We start from the raw sequence: 23,256 nt of genomic DNA, 5'->3' as shown, positions 1-23,256 counted from the left end.
AGCCTGGGAAACCCAAGATAAAATGGAAAAGAAGCAAGTCAGCAAAAGGAGGAAATCAAAGCCACAGCAATCCAGGGCTCATTAACTGATTCTCCTATTATTTCATGTAAATCCAGCTCTCCTGCCCTGTGAAGGCTGTTGTCTCTCCTATGTCCTCTTCCTGATCTCATGTGCTTCCTCTCTGATCTCCCTCCCTAGCTTCGTCCCTCCTCCAATCCAACCTTCCCTCAGCTACCAGGGTAGACCTTTAAAGGCACAAGTCTGATCATGTCACTCCCCTGCTTTGATTCCTTCATGACTCCTCCTCATTCAGGACAAAGGACAAACTCTCCCAAGGTGAGGAAAAGGCCATTCATTCACTTAACCTGTCTTCCTGAGCACTTACTAGGTATTGATGTTGCATGCTGGGAATGTAGCGGTGGTGACGCCCACAAGACCTTCTGGAGCTCACATTCAAATGGGAGACATAAATGGAGACATTAAAAAATATTCTAATATTGATATTCACTGTGAAGGAAATAAGCAAAGCATAAGAGTAAGAATCATGGGGAAAAGGGGCAGACTAAGAACTCCGTGAGACAGTGATGACACACAGTGAATGACAAATCAGGGCAGTCAGCAAGCTGTGAAAGAGCATGAGGAGGGAATTCCCAGCTGAAGGTGGAAGGGGGAGCAGGCACAAAGGCCCTGGGGCAGGAGGGTTGAAGGAGACGGAAGATGGCAAAGGTGGCCAAAGTGTGTGAGGCAAGAGTGAGCTGAGGAGGACTAGCAGAGAAAAACAGGAGAAGAAACTAGACGAGAGAAAAGTCATGGAGGTGAGGGCTGTGAGGAAGTGTTGGGATTTTATGTCAAGACACGGAAAGGTTTCAAGCAAGGGAGTAGTTAATTTGATCTTTACTTTCAGAAAGTAAAAGGTTCTTTTAAAGACTTCTGAGATCTCTGCTATGGCCTCAGAGCCTCCAAACTGAGGACAAGATGTGACAAGGGCCTTCCTTCCAGGGCCAGTGCTGGCCCTTCTGACAGAGGGCTTGCTGGCTGGTCCTTGACAGGCTTTGAAGGCCCTGCACATCACCCCTTCTATGGAGATGGGTTGACAACTAATGGCATGTTGGGTTTCTGAAGACAGTTGCCAGAATTCTGGGCGTTTCCCTCCTTTTCACAGAGGGGGTGCCTCTCCTCCCCAAAAAGTTTGGGGATTACAGGGCACAGAAACACATGTCTGACGCCTGCCCTGTCTGTTTTTCCAGCTTCATCACCCACCACATCCTCGCATTTCAGGCAGACTTTCCAACCTCTGGCCCAGGGGTAGATAGTTCCCAAAGATGGCCCCCTCCTGATACTCAGGAACTCTCCTCCTGGCACTCAAGCCCTGTGCAGTTCCCTTCCACACTGACTCTGGCCTTGGCCCGGTGATTCACATTTACCAGCAGAATGTGGCAGAAGTGATGCCAATTCCAGGCCTAAGTCTTTACAAGGTCTGGAAGCATGTGCTCTTGTGCTTTTGGGAGCCCTGAACCATATGCAGGCAGCACTGTTGCTCTGCTGGAGAGGCCACATGGAGAGTAAGCAGCCCTGAAATGACACAGAGAGTGGCTTGTCTAACCCAGTGTCCCAGCTGAGCACAGCCTGCCAGAAGCACTATCTTAGATGTTGCAGCCCTCCCTGACATCTGACTGCAGAGCTCCCAAGTTAGAACAGTAGAAGAAGCTAAGCCTCAGTCAACCCACAAGACCATGAGAAATAATAATGTAATCTTAAATCACTACATTTCAAGTTGTTTGTTACACACCAACAGATAACTGACACAGGGTCTTAGCTCATGTTGTTTCCACTGCTTAGAATGCTTCCTGGGAGTCCCCACATAGTGGACTCCTACTCAGCTTTCAAGGCCCAGATCCAGTGTCACTCTCTCTGCCCCCCCCCATGGTCTGGGTAAGTTTCTTTTTCCTCTAGGAAACTAGTATGAGGCTAACTTAGGATATTCACTTTTTCTGTCTCTGCCACTGGCTGTGAATGACAATATTAACTCATTTAATGCTCACAAAAATACTTGAGGGCAATGTTATTATCCATCATTCCTATTTTATGGGTGAAGGAGCTGTGGTACAGAGAGATGCCATCAATCACCTTGGTACTAAGAGGCTCAGCAGAAACTCAAACTCAGGCAGAGCTGATGCTCTTAACCACTATGGCACAAGGCCTTTAAGTAGAGTTTAAATGGTAATGGCATTTATTATTCCATTTAACACAAAATCTAGAAGTAGTTGATGCCAGAATCTGTCACAGCCGCAGCTCTGAGGTTGCAGGATTTTTGGTTACTTTCTCTGAGGTTCTCTTATCCTCATAACCACAAGATGGCTGCCAAGGCCACTTTCTCACATGACAACTCTCAGAGAGGGAGGAAGGAGGAACTTCTACATTTCTGAAACTCCCCACAGACCTCCCCAATAGTCTCATTGGCCCGTATGAGGTCACACAAAAACCACTAGCCCAATCGCGGGCACGAGGGGCCTAGATACCTATCTTTGGTTTGGCCCCAGGTCTTGATCTGGAGGTTGGGCCTCTGAGCACGTGACTGCCTAATATCTGAAGGAAACCAGGGTTCTTTTAGCAAGCTGGTTGAGGGTCTGGCTCTTGGCCAAGTGATTGGCACTTCTTCCTACAGTGGTCAGCCCTCAGAACACCTGAAATAACGTGGCACAGAAACCCTGGTTATCGCAAGGATCCAGATGCCCGGAGGACCACTCCCCCGGGGTTTGCAACAAGGCACCTGCCTTGTCTCTCAGGCCACTCTGAGTGCAAGACGCCGGCATGCTGTCAGCTCTCCTGTTCATCACTCTCTCCCCACCCACACACCTCTGGACCATGTCCAGACGGCCATGGTTCCCAAACACCGGAGCATGGAAGGTGTTTTTTCTTTTCACTGGTCCACTGCAGGATGAGAAGAATAAGGATGATGAACTAGCTTTTGTAAAGCTAAATAGATTCCATTTAAAGGTAGGCTGTTGACATTCCTCTTTTAACTCTCTAATGGCTTCCAGAGGCATTTAGAATAAAGAACAGATTGGTTGCGGTGGCTCCTGAAGTGTGCCACAGGAGCGTCTCCTGGCACCCCTCCCCTGGTCCAGCCCTCTGGGCATGCTTACTTTCTCAAACACACCAAACCTTTTGCCTCTTTGGACCCTCTGCATTTGCTGTTTCTTTTCCCTGGAATGTTCCTGTCCTAGTTCTTTGCAAGTTTGGCTGCTTTTCATTCAGACCTCAGCTCATATGCCACCTCCTCAAAGGTCATTATTTCCACAGCTATGGCCATCTCCATCTCTGTTACCACTGCATTCCACCAAGCCATCTGCTTGTCTTCATAGCCCTCTAGGCACCTGACATTTATCTTGATGTGCTACTGTCTCTTCTCCCTGAATTTAAAGTCCAGGGGGTCAAAGACCTTCCCAGACTATCACACTCCCCTCCTGGCAGGTCCCCCTCCCCACCGTCCATTCTTCAGACACAAACAGAAGAGGGATCCCGCTAAAATTCAAGTCAGGCCATGTCCAGCCTCCACCCAGAACTCTCCATGGCTCCCAAGCACACTGGCCTCCTTCCTGTTCCTGGAAAGTGCTGGGAGAGCTTCCTACCTCAGGGCTTTTGCACTTGTTGTATCTCTCTGGAACACCTCCTCTGGTCTCCTGTATCTGCATGACAGAGAAAGAAGTGTCTGTAGTGTTGAATGTAAACATTTTAGTGTGGAAAACATTGCCCTGTTGAGATGTCTGTCACTCACAGCCAAATCCATCCCACCAAATGTGCCTCCACAGCCCCTGCATTTCATCACATGCGAAGAAATGGATGTATGGGCATTTGCCTCAGGACATTATTTTTTACTCAGAGATTTGAGAGGAAAAACAATTTTCTCTTTATTTTCCCCAAATCTAATGAATTTTACCCCTTCCTTTATAGTAAAACCAATGCATACATTATGGGGAAGGATAGAGAACATCAGTGAATTGTTTATATGAAGTTTTTTTTATTGACATGTAGTTGACATATAATATTAGTGTCAGGTGTACAACATAATGATTCAACATTTCTATACATGAGGAAGGGATTACCCTGATAAAGCTAGCTATCATCTGTCACCATACAAAGTTGTTACATATTATTAACTATATCCCCTATGCTGTACATTGTATCCATGTTTTATTTATAACTGGAAGTTTGTACCTTTAAATATCCAGTGTTTTTAAAAGGCCTTTTCTGTTTGTCTTTGGGTTGTAAGCCTCCACTCCAAGACCCTCTGTAGGCACCTTGTCCCTTTTCTGCCATCAGGATTGTTGGAAATATCTTGAACATGGTCACAGAAGGCAGAGGGCCTGCATTTGATTCTCATGTCTACTTATTAGCCATGTGATCTTGGACAAGTCACTGTACCTCTCTACCCACCAATTCTTCCTCTGTAAAAATGGGAGATAATAATATATGCCTTGAAAGGTGGCTGGAGGTATGACTTGATTCTAAAGATCCTTTCTCAGAGCCAGGCACATAGTAGGTGTTCTGTGCTCCCTTCCCAGCAGCTAAGCTCACTGACACAGCCAACTCCCAAACTGAATCACACTCAGAGGTAGTTCCACAAGCAAGGATGGTTTAATATCTTTCAGCACATGTGCACTTGACAATACAGTATGAAAATGGAACTCTTTACTTAACAATCACTGCCACTCACAAAACACTTAAAAAATAAAACAAGTATCAAAATCAGTGACTTTTGGCAAGACAACTCCAGCTCTCAGAGCCTGTTTCTTCCTCTGGAGAACGGGCAGGCCGACGCCACAGTTCACTGTGCGCAAGGCCCACTGCGGGTAGAGATGCCAGGTGGCACTCAGACCACACACACAGCATGGCTGACACACCTGGCGAGCCACTTGCTCCTTGTCCTGCCCCTTTTGCCACATGATTGCTAAGAAGAGAGTCTTGGGGTGGTGCTGCTTGTCGGATGTTGTAACAGAGAGACAGACCTCAGGCTCCAAGGCCTGGCAGCATTGGCATGGAGGTCCCCTCCCCAGCAGACTTATTTTTCACAGTCAATTTCTATTTTTGGCAGCAAGTGATACATATTGTCACTTACTGGCAGCGGTCTAAAAAAGTTCCCTTTTTAAAGCAAACTTAAGTTTGAAAATGAATCTGTTTAAAGGAAACTACCTGGTAAACAACACAAAATATAGCAAAAAGTAATAATAATGACAATGGTAAGGAAACACTTTATTAGGTGAATTCAGAGTATTTCTAACATATATCGTGCAATTTTGTGATACTAAAGCAAGGTATGAAGAAATACAATGACGTAGGGGTGCCTTCCCGACTAGCCTACAGCAAGGGGCTAACCTACTCATCTCTTCCTCTTTTCTCCGTAGCTTATATATATGGTGGGGTGGGTGTTTTTTTTTTTTTAAGAATAAAAAAAAAGGAAAATAATAAAGATTTAAACAAGGAAGGCTTTAGAGCATTGTCTCCCAAGCTGTGCTTCAGTATCTCCTCACCAGCTGGAGCTGCCTGGTGGGAGAATTGTCTCTTCCTAATGACAGTGGCTCCATGGAGGTGCCACCTTTAAGGGGAATCAGCCGTTTCCTGAACATAGGTGAGAATCTAGTCTCAGTGGCGAAGCCGCCTGGATGGGAAAGGAGAGGTCACACCGGCTTTCCCCCGGCACACAGGGGAGCAGCCCTGCAGGAGAACGCTTCCTGCAGCTATTTCTGCCAGCCGCCTTCCTCCCCTTCCAAGCCCGGATAAGGCAGCGAGGGTTGCCATGGAAACTGGCTGGTCCTCCCACAGAAGGCTGACAGCCCTGATTTCCTGCGGAGTTAAGATGCAGGCGGCGGGGGTCACCCAGGCGTGAAGATGGGTTTCCCTGGGGATATCCTGCCTCCTGCCAATCACAGTGTCTGGGAATCCTGGGGGTGCCTGGAGGCTGAGGGCCAGGGAAGCCCCCAAGCTGAGATGTTCTGAGAAGACTAGTCATGCTCCAAGAAGAGGCTAGATTCTGATACATTCAGAGATCTCAGGTCTTCTCTTCCCCCTCCAGCTGAAGCTTCAGGAACCTCACTATGTACGTATGTGTGTCTCACAAGATGCATCCATCCATGGGTGCCTGTGGCTGGCTCAGTCAGTTCTCCAGTGCCAAACAGAACTGCTCCTCCACCATCCCCTTGAGCTTAAGGAATGCAGAGATACCCATTCAGCCATTTGCTACTGGGACAATAAGTCTGCTGAATTCTACCAAGCTTATAAGCTGTGTGACCTCAGGGAAGTCACTTTACCTCTCTGAATCCATTTCTGCTTCTACAAAGAGGGTATAACCACCCTCTCTTAACAGAGATGCTGTGAGGGGCAGAACTATGTCTACTGTGCCTATCACAGGTGTTCAGAGCATCCTCAATAAACAGGACAAAAATGAGTAATAACACTTATCATCATAATAAAGGTTTACAGTCAGTGTCTCTTTGAATTGTCCTGTTTTTCTTTTTAAAGCTGATGCATAGGCAAGTTTTCATCACTGATCTGTTTGTTCAAAGGGTGATGCTCCTGGGCTAGGATGGGCCACTGGTCTGAGGACCAATTAGCAGGTTGCCATCATCTCCTAACAGTACCACTTTTGAATTATTTCAGAACAGGGTTCTCAAACATGAGTGCCTGCAAGGGCCGGGAGGTACTGTGAATGGAGAAGCAGAAAGAAAATTTTCCAAGGGGAAACCCTGGTGAGCAAGAACACACATGCCCCGGATAAGGGAGGGAGCTGCTTCTCAGCTGTGGTCAACAGTTGCCCTTAGGAATATGGGCCTAGTGTGGCCAGATCTTCGAAGATTTCAGGAGAAGCTGGACATTTTGATTCACCTCTCCCAAAGAGGATAAACAACTACTGCATTTTTTTAAGGGCAGGCCAAACCAAACAGGTCTGTAGAAAGGATAGTGGCCACGGCTGGAGCTTTTGAGCTAGAATGTAAGAAACCAGTGTGTCTTCTTTTGTTGGCTCGACCAGTCCAAGGAGGCCATGCTGGTTCCTCCCACTGGGACCATCCTCTTGAGACTGTGTCTTTCTTATTCCCTACCTGAGTCTCAGCACTGGGAAGGCACTGCCATCTGGAGCCCGTACGTCCAGAACAGAGAACTCTACTCCTCAGAGCCCTGTTTTCGAAGGGTGCTCACGATCTGCACCTTGGATGCACCAGCCGGCATTTTCTAAAGCATCCACGTGAACAGAGAGATGAACAAAGCGTCCAGCAAATGGGGCATCTAGGTAAACAGATATTCTAAGGGACTCCTTTGGCTTCAGCTAGTTTAATAATAATTTGGGGACAGAGCTTATTTCAGTGGACACACTGCTAGATCCCGACTGGTGTTTTTATGGCTAGCATCTGTCTTCACTGGTTAAAGCCTTGATCATAGTATTGTCAAGAACTGGATGGGGGCCCTCTGGGAGTTGAAACTTAGCAGGAAGGAAGGAAGTTCTGCCCTAGCTTTTAGGGATTACCATAAGGCGAGAGGGGCAAAGTGAGTCAGGGGCGGAAAGAGCCTCATTTTGGAACTAATCCTTTGCAGCAGAAACCCAGAGAGCTTTTGGTGTCTTTTCTTCATCTGCCTCCTCTCAGCTTCCTTTATTTCCCCTCCCCAGAACATAGCCTTCTAGGAGAAAAGCAGGAAAATGGTAATGCTGGCTCCACTGGGTGTTCAAAGCTCTGCACCCAGGACACATGTGGTCACAGGAAGTTGGGTGAGTTGGGGGCAGGCTGGGTGGAGGCGAGTGTGCAGAGGCCACATCCTCTCCCGGAGCTCATGGTCGGATTCGGTAACGGATGGGCACGTCGTGTTCCGGCTGCATCAGCCCAAAGCCGTACCTGCTGAGGTCAAACTCAGGGATCTCCATGTCTGGGTTGATCATCTCCAGATCAAATTGTGCCAGCACAAGAAACACGAATCTGCAGAGAGATGGCATTGAAAGCGTGAAGGAGAAGGAGAGTGGTGGGGTGGGGGTGGGGAGCTCCCCAGAACAAGGCAGGAAAGCTATGGCTTCCTCCTGCGTCAGACTCACAATCTCACTTTGGGAAAAGTGGGAAAAGGAGAGAGCGAGAGAGAGCAGAGCACAGGCATTTACTGTTCATTAAAAGTCCATGAGCACCTCCCATTTGCCAGCTCCACTGTGGATAGGCAGCCCACAGACCAGTTCTGCTGGCGGGCTGTGAGCAGTAGTATGTGTCAGTTCCACACCAAAGTATTTGGAGCCAACACGTGATTTTTCTCTAGCTTGTTCTTCTGCCTGGCACCTGCTTGGGCCTCATGTTGAAGTGGTGGAGCTGGGAGATGCAAATTCTGACCCTGAGTCTAGGTGGAGGTGAGGAGTCCCCCAAACCCACAGCTGACTTTGTGTGAGTTGTTATAAGCCTCTGAAACTTGGGGGTGTTTGTTACAGCAGCATAGCCTAGCTTCTCCTGATTAATATTGACAGCAATCATTCCTGACTGCCCCCTACCATCCTCCTCTCCCCCATCCTCTCCTGGATCCGTTCCTGGATCCCTTACTGTCTGCTCTAAACCACAGGCTGCATTTGCAAGATTTGAAACAGGCACCCCTCTCTTAAGACATTTTACTGCCATCTGTGGGAAAACTCGTAATACACCAACTTGGCAAGAATGAGCACTCTTTACTGCCATCTTCTGGAAAACTGTCCTAATAAGTAAATAAACCATATGGATGATGTAATTGGTGTGCTCGTAAATGCAGTGGCAGCGCTACCTGATGCTAACTGGTTCCTGCCCACCTGCCTTACTTACCACTGCCTGTGTCAGTAAGGGTCAGGGCTGAGTCTTCTACTATTCTGTACCAACCCCCCAACCATGCTCCACTGTGACCCAGGTGCCCACGCAGGCCTGAGCACACAGCATGGATTCTTTAATCTTTCTGAACGATTGAGGAGGAGGGAAGACAAGGCCAGAGCCAAGGCAGCGCTCTGGACAAGAGAGCTAGGCACAGACCTGTGCTCGCCTCCTAAGGACACGCAACCCTCATCAAGTTCCTTTACCACGCTGGGCCTCAGTTTCTGCTTCTGGTCAAAGAAAGTCAAAGAGATGGGACTCTGAAGCTGTAGAATGCTAGAGAATCAAACCCAGAATGTGAGGGGTTCTGTACCCACATCTGGATTTGGGTCCTGGCTCTTACACTCACTAGTTACATGACTGTGACAAAGGAGCTGAACTCTCTAGAGTTGGTATTAGATGCTACCTACCTAGCAGGGCTGTCATGACAATTAAGTGAGATAAAAGAAGCAACGAATTAGCTAATTTATGGGATAACTATGTGCCAGATACTATGCTAAGCATTTAGTACCCATGATCTCTTTTTATCTGTCCAAAGACTTTACAAGGTAGGAACCACAGCCAGTTCTGCTTTAACACTTGTTTCGAACACTTGACTTTGTTCCAATGTCACTGACATCAGGGCACAGATGAGGCATAAGGCAAATGTCAAGCTTGCTTATGTGTAACTTTACCTGTAAGAAACATGAGAGTACAACCCCTCCCCCACAGCCAAACCAAGATGGACAGGAGTTCACAAAATGCACACATCTAAACTCCACGTACCAGCAACCACAGCTTACCAGGGGGTTATGTGCCACACCATTTATATCAGGTGCCAACTTCAAGTAACCCTCCTCCTGTACTTCACGGGAACTCACAGCTGCAACCTGCCTGTCACCCACTTCCACAAGCAAACTTCAGGTGGTTTTCAAAGTAAAGGGCCATATTTATTGTAAGTACTTAGGTATTAGCCATTTAACATGTATAAACCTGTCCTACCATTTTTCCCCTAGGTTCTGTTCTTTTCTTATGTGTCACTCATGAGGTTTTTCACTTTCATGCTCCAGCCCCATTTTTCCCACAATTCCTGTAGTTTTTATTGTGTGATGTCACACGGTGGTGCTTTTCAGGAATGCACATGAAGCATTAGAGCAGGGCTGCTCTATTATGATCTCCATTTTACTGCTGAGGAAATTGAGGCCAGAAGCTTAATGCAAGGTGCCCATTCACTTAGTGTAATGCCTGCACATTAATAATAGTAATATTAGGATTTATAATAACTAACATTTATTAAATGCCTATAATGAGACAGGCAGTGGGTTAAATACTTAGATTCACTTCCTTTGTCCCAGTACCCGTGGGATGCAGTGTGATCAGTACAGCCATTTCAGCTGAGGGAAGAGAGGCACAGAACGTCACCTGGCTTACAATTACATAGGGGCTGGGCAGATGTCATAACCCCTCGTCTAATATTTTTGTGATCCCAGGGCCAAGGCTCTTGGGGTTCAGGGAAGAGAATTTATGAGGTTCTCAGGCCCAGGGCATTAAAATAACCAAGAGGGAACAATGACGTTTGGCCAGTTCTTGCCAAGGTGTTCTGAACATGCACGGCAGCTGCAGACAGACAGCAATGGTCAGCTGCACAGAATGTCCAGTGTTTGGTATTCCAAGTGTTTGGCATTTGGACACCAGGCTGGGAGGGAAGAACCCGTTGCCAGATCTGATTATTCCAAAGGAAATCAGAAATCTGGCTTGTAAGCTCTTCTGATTCTTAAAAGTTGGCACACATTTTTAAAAACACAGATAAATAGATTTGTGATCAGGGCATGGCTCCTAAGCTGTTCATCTGGAGTCTGTCCTACCCATTCTCCTGGCTGAGCCCCTAGGTCTCAGGAAAGCAGGGCATGTGAGAACCAGCTGTGACAGAAGCCTCCCTACCGCAAGGCCCGCACCCCCACCCCCACCCCCACACTCACTGTTTGATGCTGTTGATGGCATGGGCCCTCCCCAGGCAATGATTGCTGCCTGCTCCCCATGGCATGCTGTAATTCTTCAGTCGCTTTCCGTTCTTGTAAAAGTCTTTCTTCTCTGATCCATCAGGGTTCAGGAATCGGTTGTATTTAAAAACCTGAAATAGAAAGAAGGTCTGTTTCTGACTCCACCCCAACAACATTCATGCAGGAAGAGAAATGCAAAAATTAATGCAGATGTCTATCCCAGTCTTGTTTACGAGAGATAAAAACTGGGAACAATGTAAAGGTCAATTTATAGGGGATTGGTTAAAAAATTACGGGAGCTATTTAAAAGGTTGAGCTTGGTCTGTGTGTGTGCTGACATACAGAGTTGTTAAGACTGGTTGTTGAGTGAATAAAGTAAGTTTCAGAAAAACATGTATTGTGTGATCCTATTACACATTCCTATCTATTCATATGTGTGTGAGTGTGTTGTGTGTGTGTCTGTAAGGCATAAAAATAATTTAAGGGATACACTCCAAACCACTGTTAAGGAAATATGTGGAGAGGAAGGGGAATGAAATAAAATGTTTACTTTTAAATATATGTCTGTATATTTCTATTTTATAAGTATATATTACTTGTGCAATTTAAAATAAAAGAAAACTATTTTTAAAAAAGAGAGTGCCTACTTCCTTTGGTTACACTGTAGAGTGGTAACATGAGGATTGTGCCTGAGCACAGGGCTTGTTACAGAGTAGATGCTGAATAAAAGAGGGGTGGAAAGTGAGGGGACCAGTGGATAGACAGGTGGAAGAGTGAGTGGGTGGGTGGGTGGATGGGTGGATGGGTGGATGGATGGATGGGTGGATGGATGGATGGATGGATGGATGGATGGAGGGATGGGTGGGGGGGTGGAGGGGTGGGTGGATGGATGGATGGATGGATGGATGGGTGGGTGGGTGGATGGGTGGGTGGGTGGGTGGGTGGATGGGTGGGGGTGGATGGATGGATGGATGGGTGGATGGGTGGGTGGATGGATGGATGGGTGGATGGGTGGGTGGATGGATGGATGGATGGATGGATGGATGGATGGATGGATGGATGGATGGACGGATGGATGGATGAGTGGATGGATGGACAGGTGGGTGTGCGGGTAGGTAGATGGATGGAGGAACTTATAGCACAGGGCCTGGCACACACTAAGACCCAAATCTGTTAGAAATTGTAAAGTCTATCCCCATCTCAAAGTCCAGGGTGAGGGAAAAGTGTTGAGAAGCTGACACTATAACATTCTGAAAAGAAAGAAAAATTGCTCAGCTATCACTCACAAAGTGCTCGGTGTGTGCCAGGCCATGTGGAGGCCTTTCTTACGTGATCTCATTCAACCTTCCTGATGACCCTGTGAAGTGGGTGCTCATGTGAGGCCCTTTCCACAGGTGAGGAAACAGACACAGGGAGATGATGCCATCTGGGCAAGGCCACACAGCCCACAAGGAGCAGAACTGGGCCACCATTCCGATCTGACAGGTCCCGTGGCCACTGACTTCTCCCCATGGTCCCTTATCTGCCACTAACCTCTGGGTCTGTGTAGATTTCCGGGTCCTTCTGGGGACTCAGGAAGGGAAAGAGGAGGAGGCGGTCACCACGTCGCAGAGCAAATTCCCGCCCGTCTGCCATAGGCATGGCCAGGTCTGCCATGACCTCGCGGGTGATGAAGGGCGCGGCAGTGAGCCGGAGGCTCTCACTCAGCACGCTGTCTGCACGTAGTGGGCATGGGAAGAGTCAGCAGATATCCTCCCACCCATGCAAATGCCACCCTAGCCCTCATTTTATGCAGGAAGCAGGGGAGGATCAGAGAGGGTACACGACTTTCCCACTGATACATGGCCACTGTCACATGGTGAGGCCAAGCGATGAGACGTGATTACTATGGTCTTCAGAGACCTTGATCATGAGGGTTTGAGCCTAACCCTAAGAGAAGCTGTGAGGGAAAGTGGGAAGCAGGGAGATACCAGAAAAGATGAGGGAGGGAGAAGGGCCATCAATATTGGTTGTCTGTCTGGCCGGCACACCTTCTTCTTCTGGACACAGTTCCCTGGTCCTCTTCTGGAGACCACCCCTCACCTAATCTCAGAGATTGGCTGTTGACTCCACTCCCAACTCCCGGGATTTGACTGTGATTGGCCAAAGCATCCTAACCTTTGAACCCCATGTCTGGTTCACGATGGGTGTATGACCCAAAGACAGCCAATGAGACATATTCCCCAGACTTTGGGTAGGAATGTTGCAGAGAAAAACAGCCTCAGGGTCAAGAACACATCAGCCTGGGCCTGCTGGCAGCTGTCCTGCCATCCTAAGACTGGAACCCACCCAGTGGAGTGGGGCTGAGAGACTGAGAGAGGCTGAGTCTTGATGGTGGTCTTCAATCACCTGGATCCACCTGTGCCTGAAGTCAGCCACCTCTGGACTTTTTAGTTAATGCCCCAAATAAAGTTCCTTTTTTGATTCAGCCAGCTTAAGTTAGGTTTTCTGCCACTTACAACCAAAAATCTTCTACTGAGACCATGTGCCTCAAGCACATGAGACAGGGACATGGAGATGCCAGGTCTAAAAAGATAGCAGGCCCAGGAAGACCTCAGGTCAGAGGACACTGATACACCCTGGACAATGGAAGCCCCTGTTGGGAAGGGCTCGGGGTACCCAAGATGATCCAGTCTTTGGGGCTCTCTTACCGAACACAGGCATGCTGTCTAAAACTTTCTGTGGGAGGGTGGTCATCTGCGAAATGGGCTGTTCTGCTTGCAAGAGGATATGCTCGATCTCTCCATGGACAGCAGCCAGGGCCTCGGGATTCTTGAGGAGGAAGAGTAGGAGCCAGAAGGCGGCAGGGCCCATGTTCCCCTGCAATGAGAAGGAGCCACTGTGACACCATCTACAGGGCAGACCTGGGTGGGGGGTGCTGACAGGTCTGTGCCGCAAACATAGCCCTGGCCAAGGCACAGGGCTCAGTGGGCCTGGGTTCCCAGCCCTGCCACGAATCTAGATGTGACTCATGCCTATCTTCAGCCTCAGGACATGGCCAAAATATGCTTTGTGGACACGGCCAAAATATGCTTTGTGGACACGGCCAAAATATGCTCTGTGGCTTTGGTGTAGCCCAATGCCTATTTCAAGGCCATTCTTAGCATCCCTGACCTTGAGCAAAATCACTGATGAGGTCACACAGGTAATCTTTATAACTAATCATCAGTAAGTGTCAGTAATAGGAACAAAGTGTGCCAAATAAGATCATACTAATGTCTGAGGATGACTCCATCCTTAGCCCCAACTCTCCACCTTTCCCTGTGTACGTCCCCTGGCCATGTGGCTCTGTACTTCCGCCCACTAACGAGGCAGAGTATATTTCTCTAGCCCCTTGAATTTGGACTCAGCCATCTGACTTGCTTTGGCCAACAGAAAGACAGAATTGACAGAATAGCAATTCTAAGTCTAGGCCCTAAAAGACCTTGTGAGTTTTCACTTGCTCAGCAGCCCCGTGGTCCAGAAGGAGACATACACTGAGGGGAGCTGAACTGTCCACCTGAGCCCAGTCTAGACCAGCTAACGCCCAGCAGGCCCACAGACAGGTGAGTTAAATAAATGCTCATCAGTATATGCCCTGAGTCTTTGTGGGTGTTACACAATAGGAAACTGATACAATACCTGAAAATCTGCTTTCCAATATTTAGTTGTATACATAAAAACAAATCAGCAATAATCAGTGACTATGAAAGCTATTAATTTCTTGAATGAAAATTATGTAAATTTCTTGAATAAAAAAGTAATTAGGAAAATGGATAAAATTTCTTGCTCCAAGGCCTCAGCCTTGACTGAACATTTAATACTCAGGTATTCAGTGTCTTGCCAGTGGGGTTCAGCCCCAGGCAAGTTCACTCTTGATTTGGTGAGACCAAAAAATGACAATGGAATGGTCTTGGGGTGAAAGGGTTTATACCCATCTTTATTCCCATGGTGGCAGGTCAAGTGCTAGAATCCTGTTTGCCTCAGAGTGAGCCTGCGTGCAGCAAGCAGGTCTCTGCCTCTGGGCCTCTCCGTGCCATCTCAGTCTCTGTCCTTGGTGCTGCCACCACTCCAGTCTCTGCTCTCCTGCAGCATTGGGCAGAGCTCTTTATACACAGTCAATAATTATGTATTGCCCACACATATGCAGTGGGCATGCCAACCGAGTCAGGTGAGAATCCTGGCCATGGGAACTTTCATTTTCTCTACATCAGCATGTGGCTAAAATGAGTTTGGGGCTCCTTAAATGAGCTCTAGACATGGGTGGAATACCAACTAACCTTGATTTGGGGAAAAATTTTTGTCTACCATAAATGACTATCTTATCCAGTCTTAATAACAGAATATTGAATAGTCATTAAATATCATGTTTACCCAGTAATTCTATTACAGACATAATTGCACATGGACAAAAGGACATTTGCACAAGGGTATTTATCACAATACTGCTGTGAGAGCAAAAGATTAGAAACAATCTCAATATCTATCAATAACGGGAGATCAATGAGCTAAATGATGATCCATGTATAGGATGGTGATACAGGAAGTCATTAAAAAGAAGCTGGATCTGTATGTACTGATATGGGACTGTAGCCGAGATGCACTGAAGCAAGATTCAGAAAGGGGGTTCATCAAGCTACCATTTATGTGGATACTTAAAGAAGATACGTATGAAGAAGCACAGACCATCTCTAGAGAGACACACAAGAAACTGGCAACTGAGGTTGCCTCTGGGACAGAAGCTGGGAGGACAGGGGGGCAGGGAGGTGGGGATTGACTTTTCACTGTATTCTTTTAAACTGTTTGAATTTTTTAGATCGATGCACTACTTTAAAGTGAAACAAAAGTATTTTTTTCTGTGATCTGCAATGACATGGAGAAATGCTTATGAAACATAGTAAGTAAAATTAAAAGTTGGATTAAAAAACTACAGAAGAAAAATATACAATAAGAGTCAGTAAACAGATGCACCAAGAGAGCAGTGATGGGGAAACCAATGTTCTGCCTTTTTCATTAGGTACCATGAACTCAGCACCAAAGAGGTACCACATTTCCTCATTCAGTCCTGCCATCACGCAGGCATCATTATCACGCCTTTTACTGAAGGGATAGCTGAGCGCTCCCTAGTCCTACCTCCTACCCAGCATATAGTGGAGGCTTCGTGGTATTTGTTGAATAAACACCCATGTCCCTTCGGGCCAGGGGCCTCTAAGGCAGCCTGAGAGGTGGGCTGGCAGAACCCTGGAACAGGACCAGGCAGAGCTGGGTTCAAATCCCAGCCCCCTACTTTCTGTGACTCTGGACAAGTCACAGCCTGCTCAAATCTTCTTGGTAATATGGGGATAGTATCATACCCACTCCTGGGGTGACCACAAGGATCTACTGAGACTGGACACAAGTGACCCCACATGCTGAGCAGAGTAGTTTCCCCTTTCCACTGTATCTCCCCCAGGTTTGAGAAAAAGTGGGGCCTTGGACTCTCTCTGAGATTTTCCTCCAGCACCTCAGGTCCACTGAGACCAGCAAGGTCATTTTCTGTCCATCACCTAAATAGCCAGGAGAATGTAGGTGATAAATAATTCAGCTTTGGGTTAACTCAGTGCCAAGACCATTTTCCCTTGACCAGATGGTCAGATGAGGGCCACCACTCATTCATTACAGAGCAGGAGTAGAAAGCAAGGTGCTCAATTATCTCTGCTTCAGGAAAAAGCTGTGGCAAGTTACAGAGGTGACAAAGACTGCCTTCCACCCCACCGCACAGATCTGTGAATGTGTGTGTGTGTGATCACAGAGCTACAAGAGACTTAAAAATTTAAGAACTCACTGCCCTGGAAGTTGAGCTTTCTCCCATGGGACCTTGCCTCAGTTTACCCAGGAAGACATGTCCAGTTTAACCTCATTCCCTCCCAGAGCAGCTGAAGTCCACCACCCAGCAGTACCTGTCCTCTGTTCTACCTTTTCTGTGAACAGTTGTTGCTGACCTCCAGGGGCCAATCACCTTGTACCAGCCCCAGTGCTCAGTGACTCAGGGACAGCCCTGCCTGCCTGGTACCCATGCCCTTGCCTTTGGGTAACAGCTCCCCAGGTCCCTTCAGAGAACTACCTTTGCTTCATTCTCAGTCCACGTGTATTGTTTGGGTTGCCCACCCCCTCTAGACCTCAGGTGTGGCCAAGTGCCCCAGGCAGGGCCACTCCGTCAGTAAAGCACTCAGTGGGCATGCGCCCTGGGCTGGGCCCATGAGCACTAGACAGACTTGGGATTGTGCTAGAATTCATGGGAAAGAGAGGCCCTCCTTGGGATTGCCAAGCTGCGGGGAGCTGCCAGCGGCCATCATTGCCACCACCCGGGGAAGCCCATCTGGCGCCACCACAGAAGCAGCAGATCTGAGGGACAGGAGAGCAGGGATTATATTTCTTCTCCTTTTCTGTGATTCAAAAAAAAATTTTAAGGGAATAAAAAAATGCACTAAGTATTTTGTAGTGTAAGTATAATGTAGTATCTTGGATTGGCCCCTGGAGGAGGAAAAGAACATGAATGGAAAAACTGGGGAAATCTGACTAAAGTCTGGACTTTTAGTTAACAGTCATGTACCAATGCTAATTCCTCAGTTTTGATAAATGCATAATGGTTAGGAAGACGTTCACATTGGGGAAAACTGGGGGAAGGTATTTAGGGGCTCTCTGTGCAACTCTTCTATGACCTAAAATTACCTCAAATAAAACTACTGGAGGGGAAACCCTCAATCCTGCGCACATGAATGGTGAAACTGGAGCCCAGAAAAGCAGAGTCAGTTGTTCAAGGCCACACAACCAGTGAGTGGCAGAGCTGGGATTCCACCAAGTCTGTCTGACTTGTAACCGGGCTTCTGCTTTTCCCCTCAATGTCGCGTGCCTCAAGGATTCTTAGCTTTCAGGACTCCCTTCCATGACTCCAGTATACCTGCAGCCCCACAGTCCCCTCTCAGGACCACCCAGGAGTTCCTGGAGCTGTGAGGCCACAGCTGCTGAGGGCGTGACAGGGACTGAAGGCCACACCAGGTGTGGGGAAGGAAGAGAAGAGTGAAACTTGGCAGATGGGGCTGAGGGGGTCAAGGGTCATGACAGTGGTATCAGTCCTGGCATTGCCAGGGTCATCCAGACTGCCCGCTGCCTAACGGCCCAGAGCTGGCAGGGCAGCCTGGACTGTGACAGGCCTGCTGTAGTAGGTCTGTGCGAACTCTCCATGTCCCTTGGAGCTGGCCTCTTCCCCCAAGTGGACCTTAGATCTCAGCCCGCGGAGTCCCCCGCCAGAGCCCTGGGGGCTGGAGCCCCCTGCTGGGCCCTCCATAAGCCAAGATGCCAGGGTTCACGAGTCACGGGGCTTTTGCAATGATCCTATGAGAAGTTGTTTATAACAAAATGCTCAAGGGGATGACTGGCACACAGCACATGCTCACGATCTTCTGAAGTCATTATTCCTGACTACACTGATCTGGCAATAGCGATCACAGCTACCATTTCTCAGCCTCTAGGAGCACTTCCACAGCCAGCCTCTGGGCGGAGCTCTCTTCCAGGGCCCTCCCGCTCCCTTGGCCACCCCTCCTCAGATTCCTCCTCATGGTCCCGACTGACCGGGACTGGAAAGGCAGAGGGCTTGGTCCCCGCTTCCATCCACCCTCTCCCCCAGTGATCTCCAGTCCAGCGGCTTTCAACATATCTCTACACTGACAACATCTCCAGCCTGGACCTTCACCCTGAGCTCCAGACTCTTCCTTCCCCCAGGTGCCCCCCAGCCCCTACCCAGTTCTCCATTTCAAGCTCTTCTGCTCAAAGCCCTCAAAGGGTTCCTGTCTCAGAGTTAAAGCCAAAGTCCTCCCATTAGCCTACTGGGCCCTGCTACCTCCCTGCCACACGCCTACCCTTGTCCCCACCTCAGGGCCTTTGCACTTGCTGTCACCCCGGCCTGGGTGCCCTCATCCTATATACCTACATGGCTCCCTCCCTCCCTTCCTTTGAGTTTCTGCTTAGATGTCACCTCCTTGGTGTGGCCGCCACCCCATATGAAGTAGCTCCTTCTCACTCTCCTCTGCTATTACATCCCCTGCTTTATCAGTTCTTTATGGAACTCCTTACCTCTAATATATTTTATATACTTACTTGTTTATTATCTGTCTTCTCCCACCAGAAAAATGTCAGCTCCATGGGGCAGACTTTGATTCTGCTCACTGCTGCATCCTCAGCTTCTAGAATGGTGCCCAGCACACAGTAGGCCCTCACTAAGTATTTGTTGAACACTTGTACTGAGCTCTAGTTATCTGCCAAGCACAAGTATGGGTTTACACTTATCACTTTCTTTGATAATCACAACACTCTATTTTATAGATGAGTGAACTGAGGCACCAAGAAATTAAGTGACTGACTTGCCAGGAAGTGACAAAGTCAGGTTTCAAATCCAGACTGGATTTGGTCACAGCCTGGGCTGGGCTACACAGCATCATGGCCCTGCTCTCAAGACTTGGGCTCTCAAACTGTCTTCCCACCTGCCTGAATCATGCACACTGCCAAACACCCAGACTCGAGGATGTCCTGTCCCCAGTTCCTGCTCAGGTCTCCTGGCTCCGCCGAAGCCTCTTCCCCAGACTTTCTGCCACTCAAGACCCCAGGCCAGCATCCAGTTCAGCTGACAGAGGTCATTTCTGCAGGGGGTTCTGGGGACAGTTTGCAGCACCAAGGCTCTGCCCATAAATATGTTATTAGGCACTAATGGGGCCCAACTGCTGATTAAACCCAGCCCTTGCTCCTGCCAGCCTTGGCCTGCAAGGACAGTTAATGGCCTGAGAGAAAACTAAAAATAAGCTGCTAGTCGATGGGAAAAGAATTACCCAGAAATGTCAGGCTGTGCAACTGTCAGTGTGGAGGGAGGGCCAAGAGGGCAGGACTCCAGGTCCAGGAGAGGCAGGAACCAGGCCTAGAGAGGCAGCATCCTCAGCCCTTTGTCTCACTGGTATCTGGTCCATTACCTAATCAACTGGCACTGTCTTCCCTTCATTTCCAGAACCCATCCACTTCCTCGTCACCGCCCTGACTCCCACCTAGTCCTAACGTACTATCTCCTCATTGGTGTCTCTGCTTCTGTCCTTGCTCCTCAGATCCTCCTCTGCTTAGGACCCTCCCAGCGTTCCCACCTTACCCAGAGAAAAATCCCAAGGTGACTCACTAGGACCCACAGGCCCCCCCATGGTCTCTCCCCACAGTCCCACTCCCCTTCTCACTCTGCTTCAGCCATACTCAACTCCTTGCTGTTGCCCAGACAGCAGGAATGATCCAACCTCAGGGCCTTTGCACTTGCTGTTTCCCCTGCCTGGAATTCTCTATTCCCACATCTTCTTCAAGTCCCTAAATGCAGTTCCTTCTTGTCATCCAGGGCCAGAGAGGTCTCCCTGGCCACCCTGGCTGGGGCAGACCCCCAGGTCTCTATTCATTACCTGTTTTTTATCCTGGAGATCACCATCTAAACTCACCCTGTTTATGCTTCCTTGATGGTCTGCTCCACTCTCACTCCCAGCTAAAACATAAGCAACACACCAAAAAAGCCTATTGAATGAATGACCCTGTTTATGAGATTGTTAGTTAAGAAAGTCAGGGTAGACAGCTGAGTGTGTGTTCACACACCCTCACTCACACTGGCACACACTCACAAATGTACACACACAAGTGCACTCCCATGCATGCATAGCCACAGCCATATGCACACACATGCCTGCAGGTGCCTGACAGCACACAAACATAAGTGGTCATATGCACACCCACACCTGCATGCATCCACTTACACACCCATGCCCACCTGTGTGGCCCAGAGCTGCAGCACCAGAGCCCGTGCCTGCATCTCCTCAGACACGCCTATCTCCTCCAGGTGCAGCAGGTAACTCTGCAGCCAGTTGCTCCGTTGGGCCCGCGTAGCCAACCTGGCTGGAGACAACAGCTTCCACAGATAACCTTTGACTCTGCACACACGATCCTTATCCCCTGCAGAGACAGAGCACAATGGATGGGAGTTACTGAACCACTCCAGGCCCGGGCCACCCAGCCCTGACCTCCCATGAAACCAAGGGTCTTCTGGGTGTTACTCCATGGGGGTTGGGGGGAGTCCTTGTATGAAAGATGCTACAGCAATGCCCTTTAAATGTTGATTTGTTCATTTTCTGTCTCACCCCGGTGGATAGGAGCAAGGGGACCTGTCTGTTTTATTCCCCTCTGTGTCCTCAGCCCATGGCCCATAGTAGGTGCTCAATAAATATGTGTTAGATGAGTGGTGTGTCTTTACACAGTACGGAAGGGAACATGAAAAATAACAAAGTCAGATCCCAGGGCAACACCAGCCCTGTGCATGTGGAGACCACACAAGCAAACAGCACAGCTTCATTCAAGGGGAGCAGAAACAATGCACATGCCAGCAGGAGGGGATGGATTGGTTTGGGGTCTCAAACTAACTCCAGGGAAGGCAGGTAAAGCCAATGAGGGAGGAACGCCAGGAAGGGATCCTGAGAAACAGGGGGGTCTGGTGGCCCCTTCTCAGCTGCCCCAACAAGCTCCTAGGCCTGACAAGAGAAATGCAGCCCAGCACAGGTAGGGAGCCTGAGTTTTCCAAAGAAGGTGAAAATCTATGTGAAATTTTCTCATGTTTTTTAGGTTAGCATCTAAGCAGAAAATTTTAAGCACTATGAAGGCCACAAAAGCATCTCTGAAGGTCAGCCTCGGTCCGTGGATCTCCAGTTCCGTCACCATTAAAGAAACAATGGTGTGTTTACGCTGTGCAATACCACACGGCGGTGGAAACCAGGAAGTTGTTATGTATAGACCTGGCTGGGTCCCCAAGGACAGTCTGTTGGAGGTACAGAACTGGGTGCTTATTATTTACATACTGTGTTTATGCTACAAGACAATGCTGTATTCACATATTTATGCTCAAATATAAGATTTGGTCTTTCCACAATCACCCCTTGTAAAAGTGGGGGTTGCTTTGGATTATTATGAAATTCCAAAGTACTAGAAACTCTCTCACTGGCTTTTTTGAGCAGCATTTCAGAAGATCCATCTACTCGATGGTTCTAAATCAGGCTATAGATCACAGCGGGTTTGGAAGGCTGGAAAATGTAGGCTAAGCTTATTTTGTAAAGTATGTTACTTACCTTTTCAAATAGTATATACCATACGCTTTTCTTCAACCTCTAGACCTTTTCAAGGGATGTACTCCCAATTGGAAACAAAGTACCCAATTGTTCATCTGACATAGATTATTTTCCTGTGTTTCCCAACTTTGTTGGGCACTGGAGAATCACTTAGGAGCTTTTAGATCTCTGGATGCTCAGGTCTCACCCCAGACTAGTCTCGTCAGAATCTCTGCAGCCAGGGCTGGGCAGACAGAGATTTTAAACAGGACAGTGCAAGGTGCAGGAGGTGCTGAAGCCACCTCAGTGGATGCTCTTTCTGGATGCTTACCAGACTTATCAGATGGGTAGCTAAAAAAGGAGGCAAGGAAACTGAACACAGATTTAGAAATGGCTGGCATTCCTTCAAGTGTGACAACACAATTACAAGTCTTGAATATCAACGTAAACACACCTCCCAAGGAGGACCTTAAAAAGCAATGAAAAGACAATCAGCAGAATGGGAGAAAATATTTGCAAATCATGTATCTGATGAGGGTCTAGTACCCAAAATATATAAAGAACTCCTACAACACAACAACAACAAAATCTTGACCCAATTCAAAAAACGAAGGACTTGAATAGACAGTTTTCCAAAGAAGATATGCAAATAGCCAATACGCACAGGAAAAGACCCTCAAAACCACTAATACCAATCAAAACCACAATGAGATACCACCTCATGCCAAATAGGATAGCGAGTATCAGAACACAAGAAAAGTAAAATAACAAGCAAGGATGTAGAAAAATTGGAGCGATTGTGCATTGCTGGAAGGAATGTAAAACGGCGCAGTCACTGTGAAAAAGTTTGGTAGTTCCTCAAAAAGTTAAACATGGAATTACCATATGATCCAGGGGATCGACTTTTGGATATATACTTGAAAGGACTAAAAGTAGGGACTCAGATACCATTTTCATAGCAGATAACCATTTTCATAGCAGGATTATTCACGAGCCAAAAGGTAGAAACAACACAAGTATCCATCAACAGATGAATAGTAAACAAAACATGGTACATATATCCATACAGTAGAATATTAGCTTTAAAAAAGAAGGAAATTCTAACACATGCTATGACCCAGATGAATCTTGAAAACACTATGCTATGTGAAATAAGCAGACACAAAAGGACAATTAGTGTATGATTCCACTAATATAAGGTACTTAGAGCAGGTAAATTCATAGAAACACAAAACAGGGGCTCGAGAGAAAAGG

General features: G+C 47.8%; 1 protein-coding gene across 2 annotated transcripts in view; it reads right to left on the bottom strand.

The window, feature by feature from the left end:
* Window positions 1-4,619: 4,619 nt before the first annotated feature.
* PTGIS (prostaglandin I2 synthase) overlaps window positions 4,620-23,256 on the bottom strand; it is a 43,263-nt gene continuing 24,626 nt past the window's right edge. For both annotated transcript variants that reach the window (XM_037006268.2, XM_037006269.2), the window contains exons 6-10: window positions 20,679-20,860; window positions 13,528-13,696; window positions 12,371-12,552; window positions 10,817-10,968; window positions 4,620-7,964 (exon numbers count right to left, since the gene is read on the bottom strand). In XM_037006268.2, the coding sequence (XP_036862163.2) occupies window positions 7,820-7,964; window positions 10,817-10,968; window positions 12,371-12,552; window positions 13,528-13,696; window positions 20,679-20,860 (830 nt within the window). In that variant the 3' untranslated portion in view covers window positions 4,620-7,819. The remainder of the gene's footprint in view (window positions 7,965-10,816; window positions 10,969-12,370; window positions 12,553-13,527; window positions 13,697-20,678; window positions 20,861-23,256) is intronic.

Source organism: Manis javanica, chromosome 5, assembly GCF_040802235.1.
Source record: "Manis javanica isolate MJ-LG chromosome 5, MJ_LKY, whole genome shotgun sequence".
Taxonomy (NCBI): Eukaryota; Metazoa; Chordata; class Mammalia; order Pholidota; family Manidae; genus Manis; species Manis javanica.
This window is presented reverse-complemented; position numbering and strand designations above follow the sequence as displayed.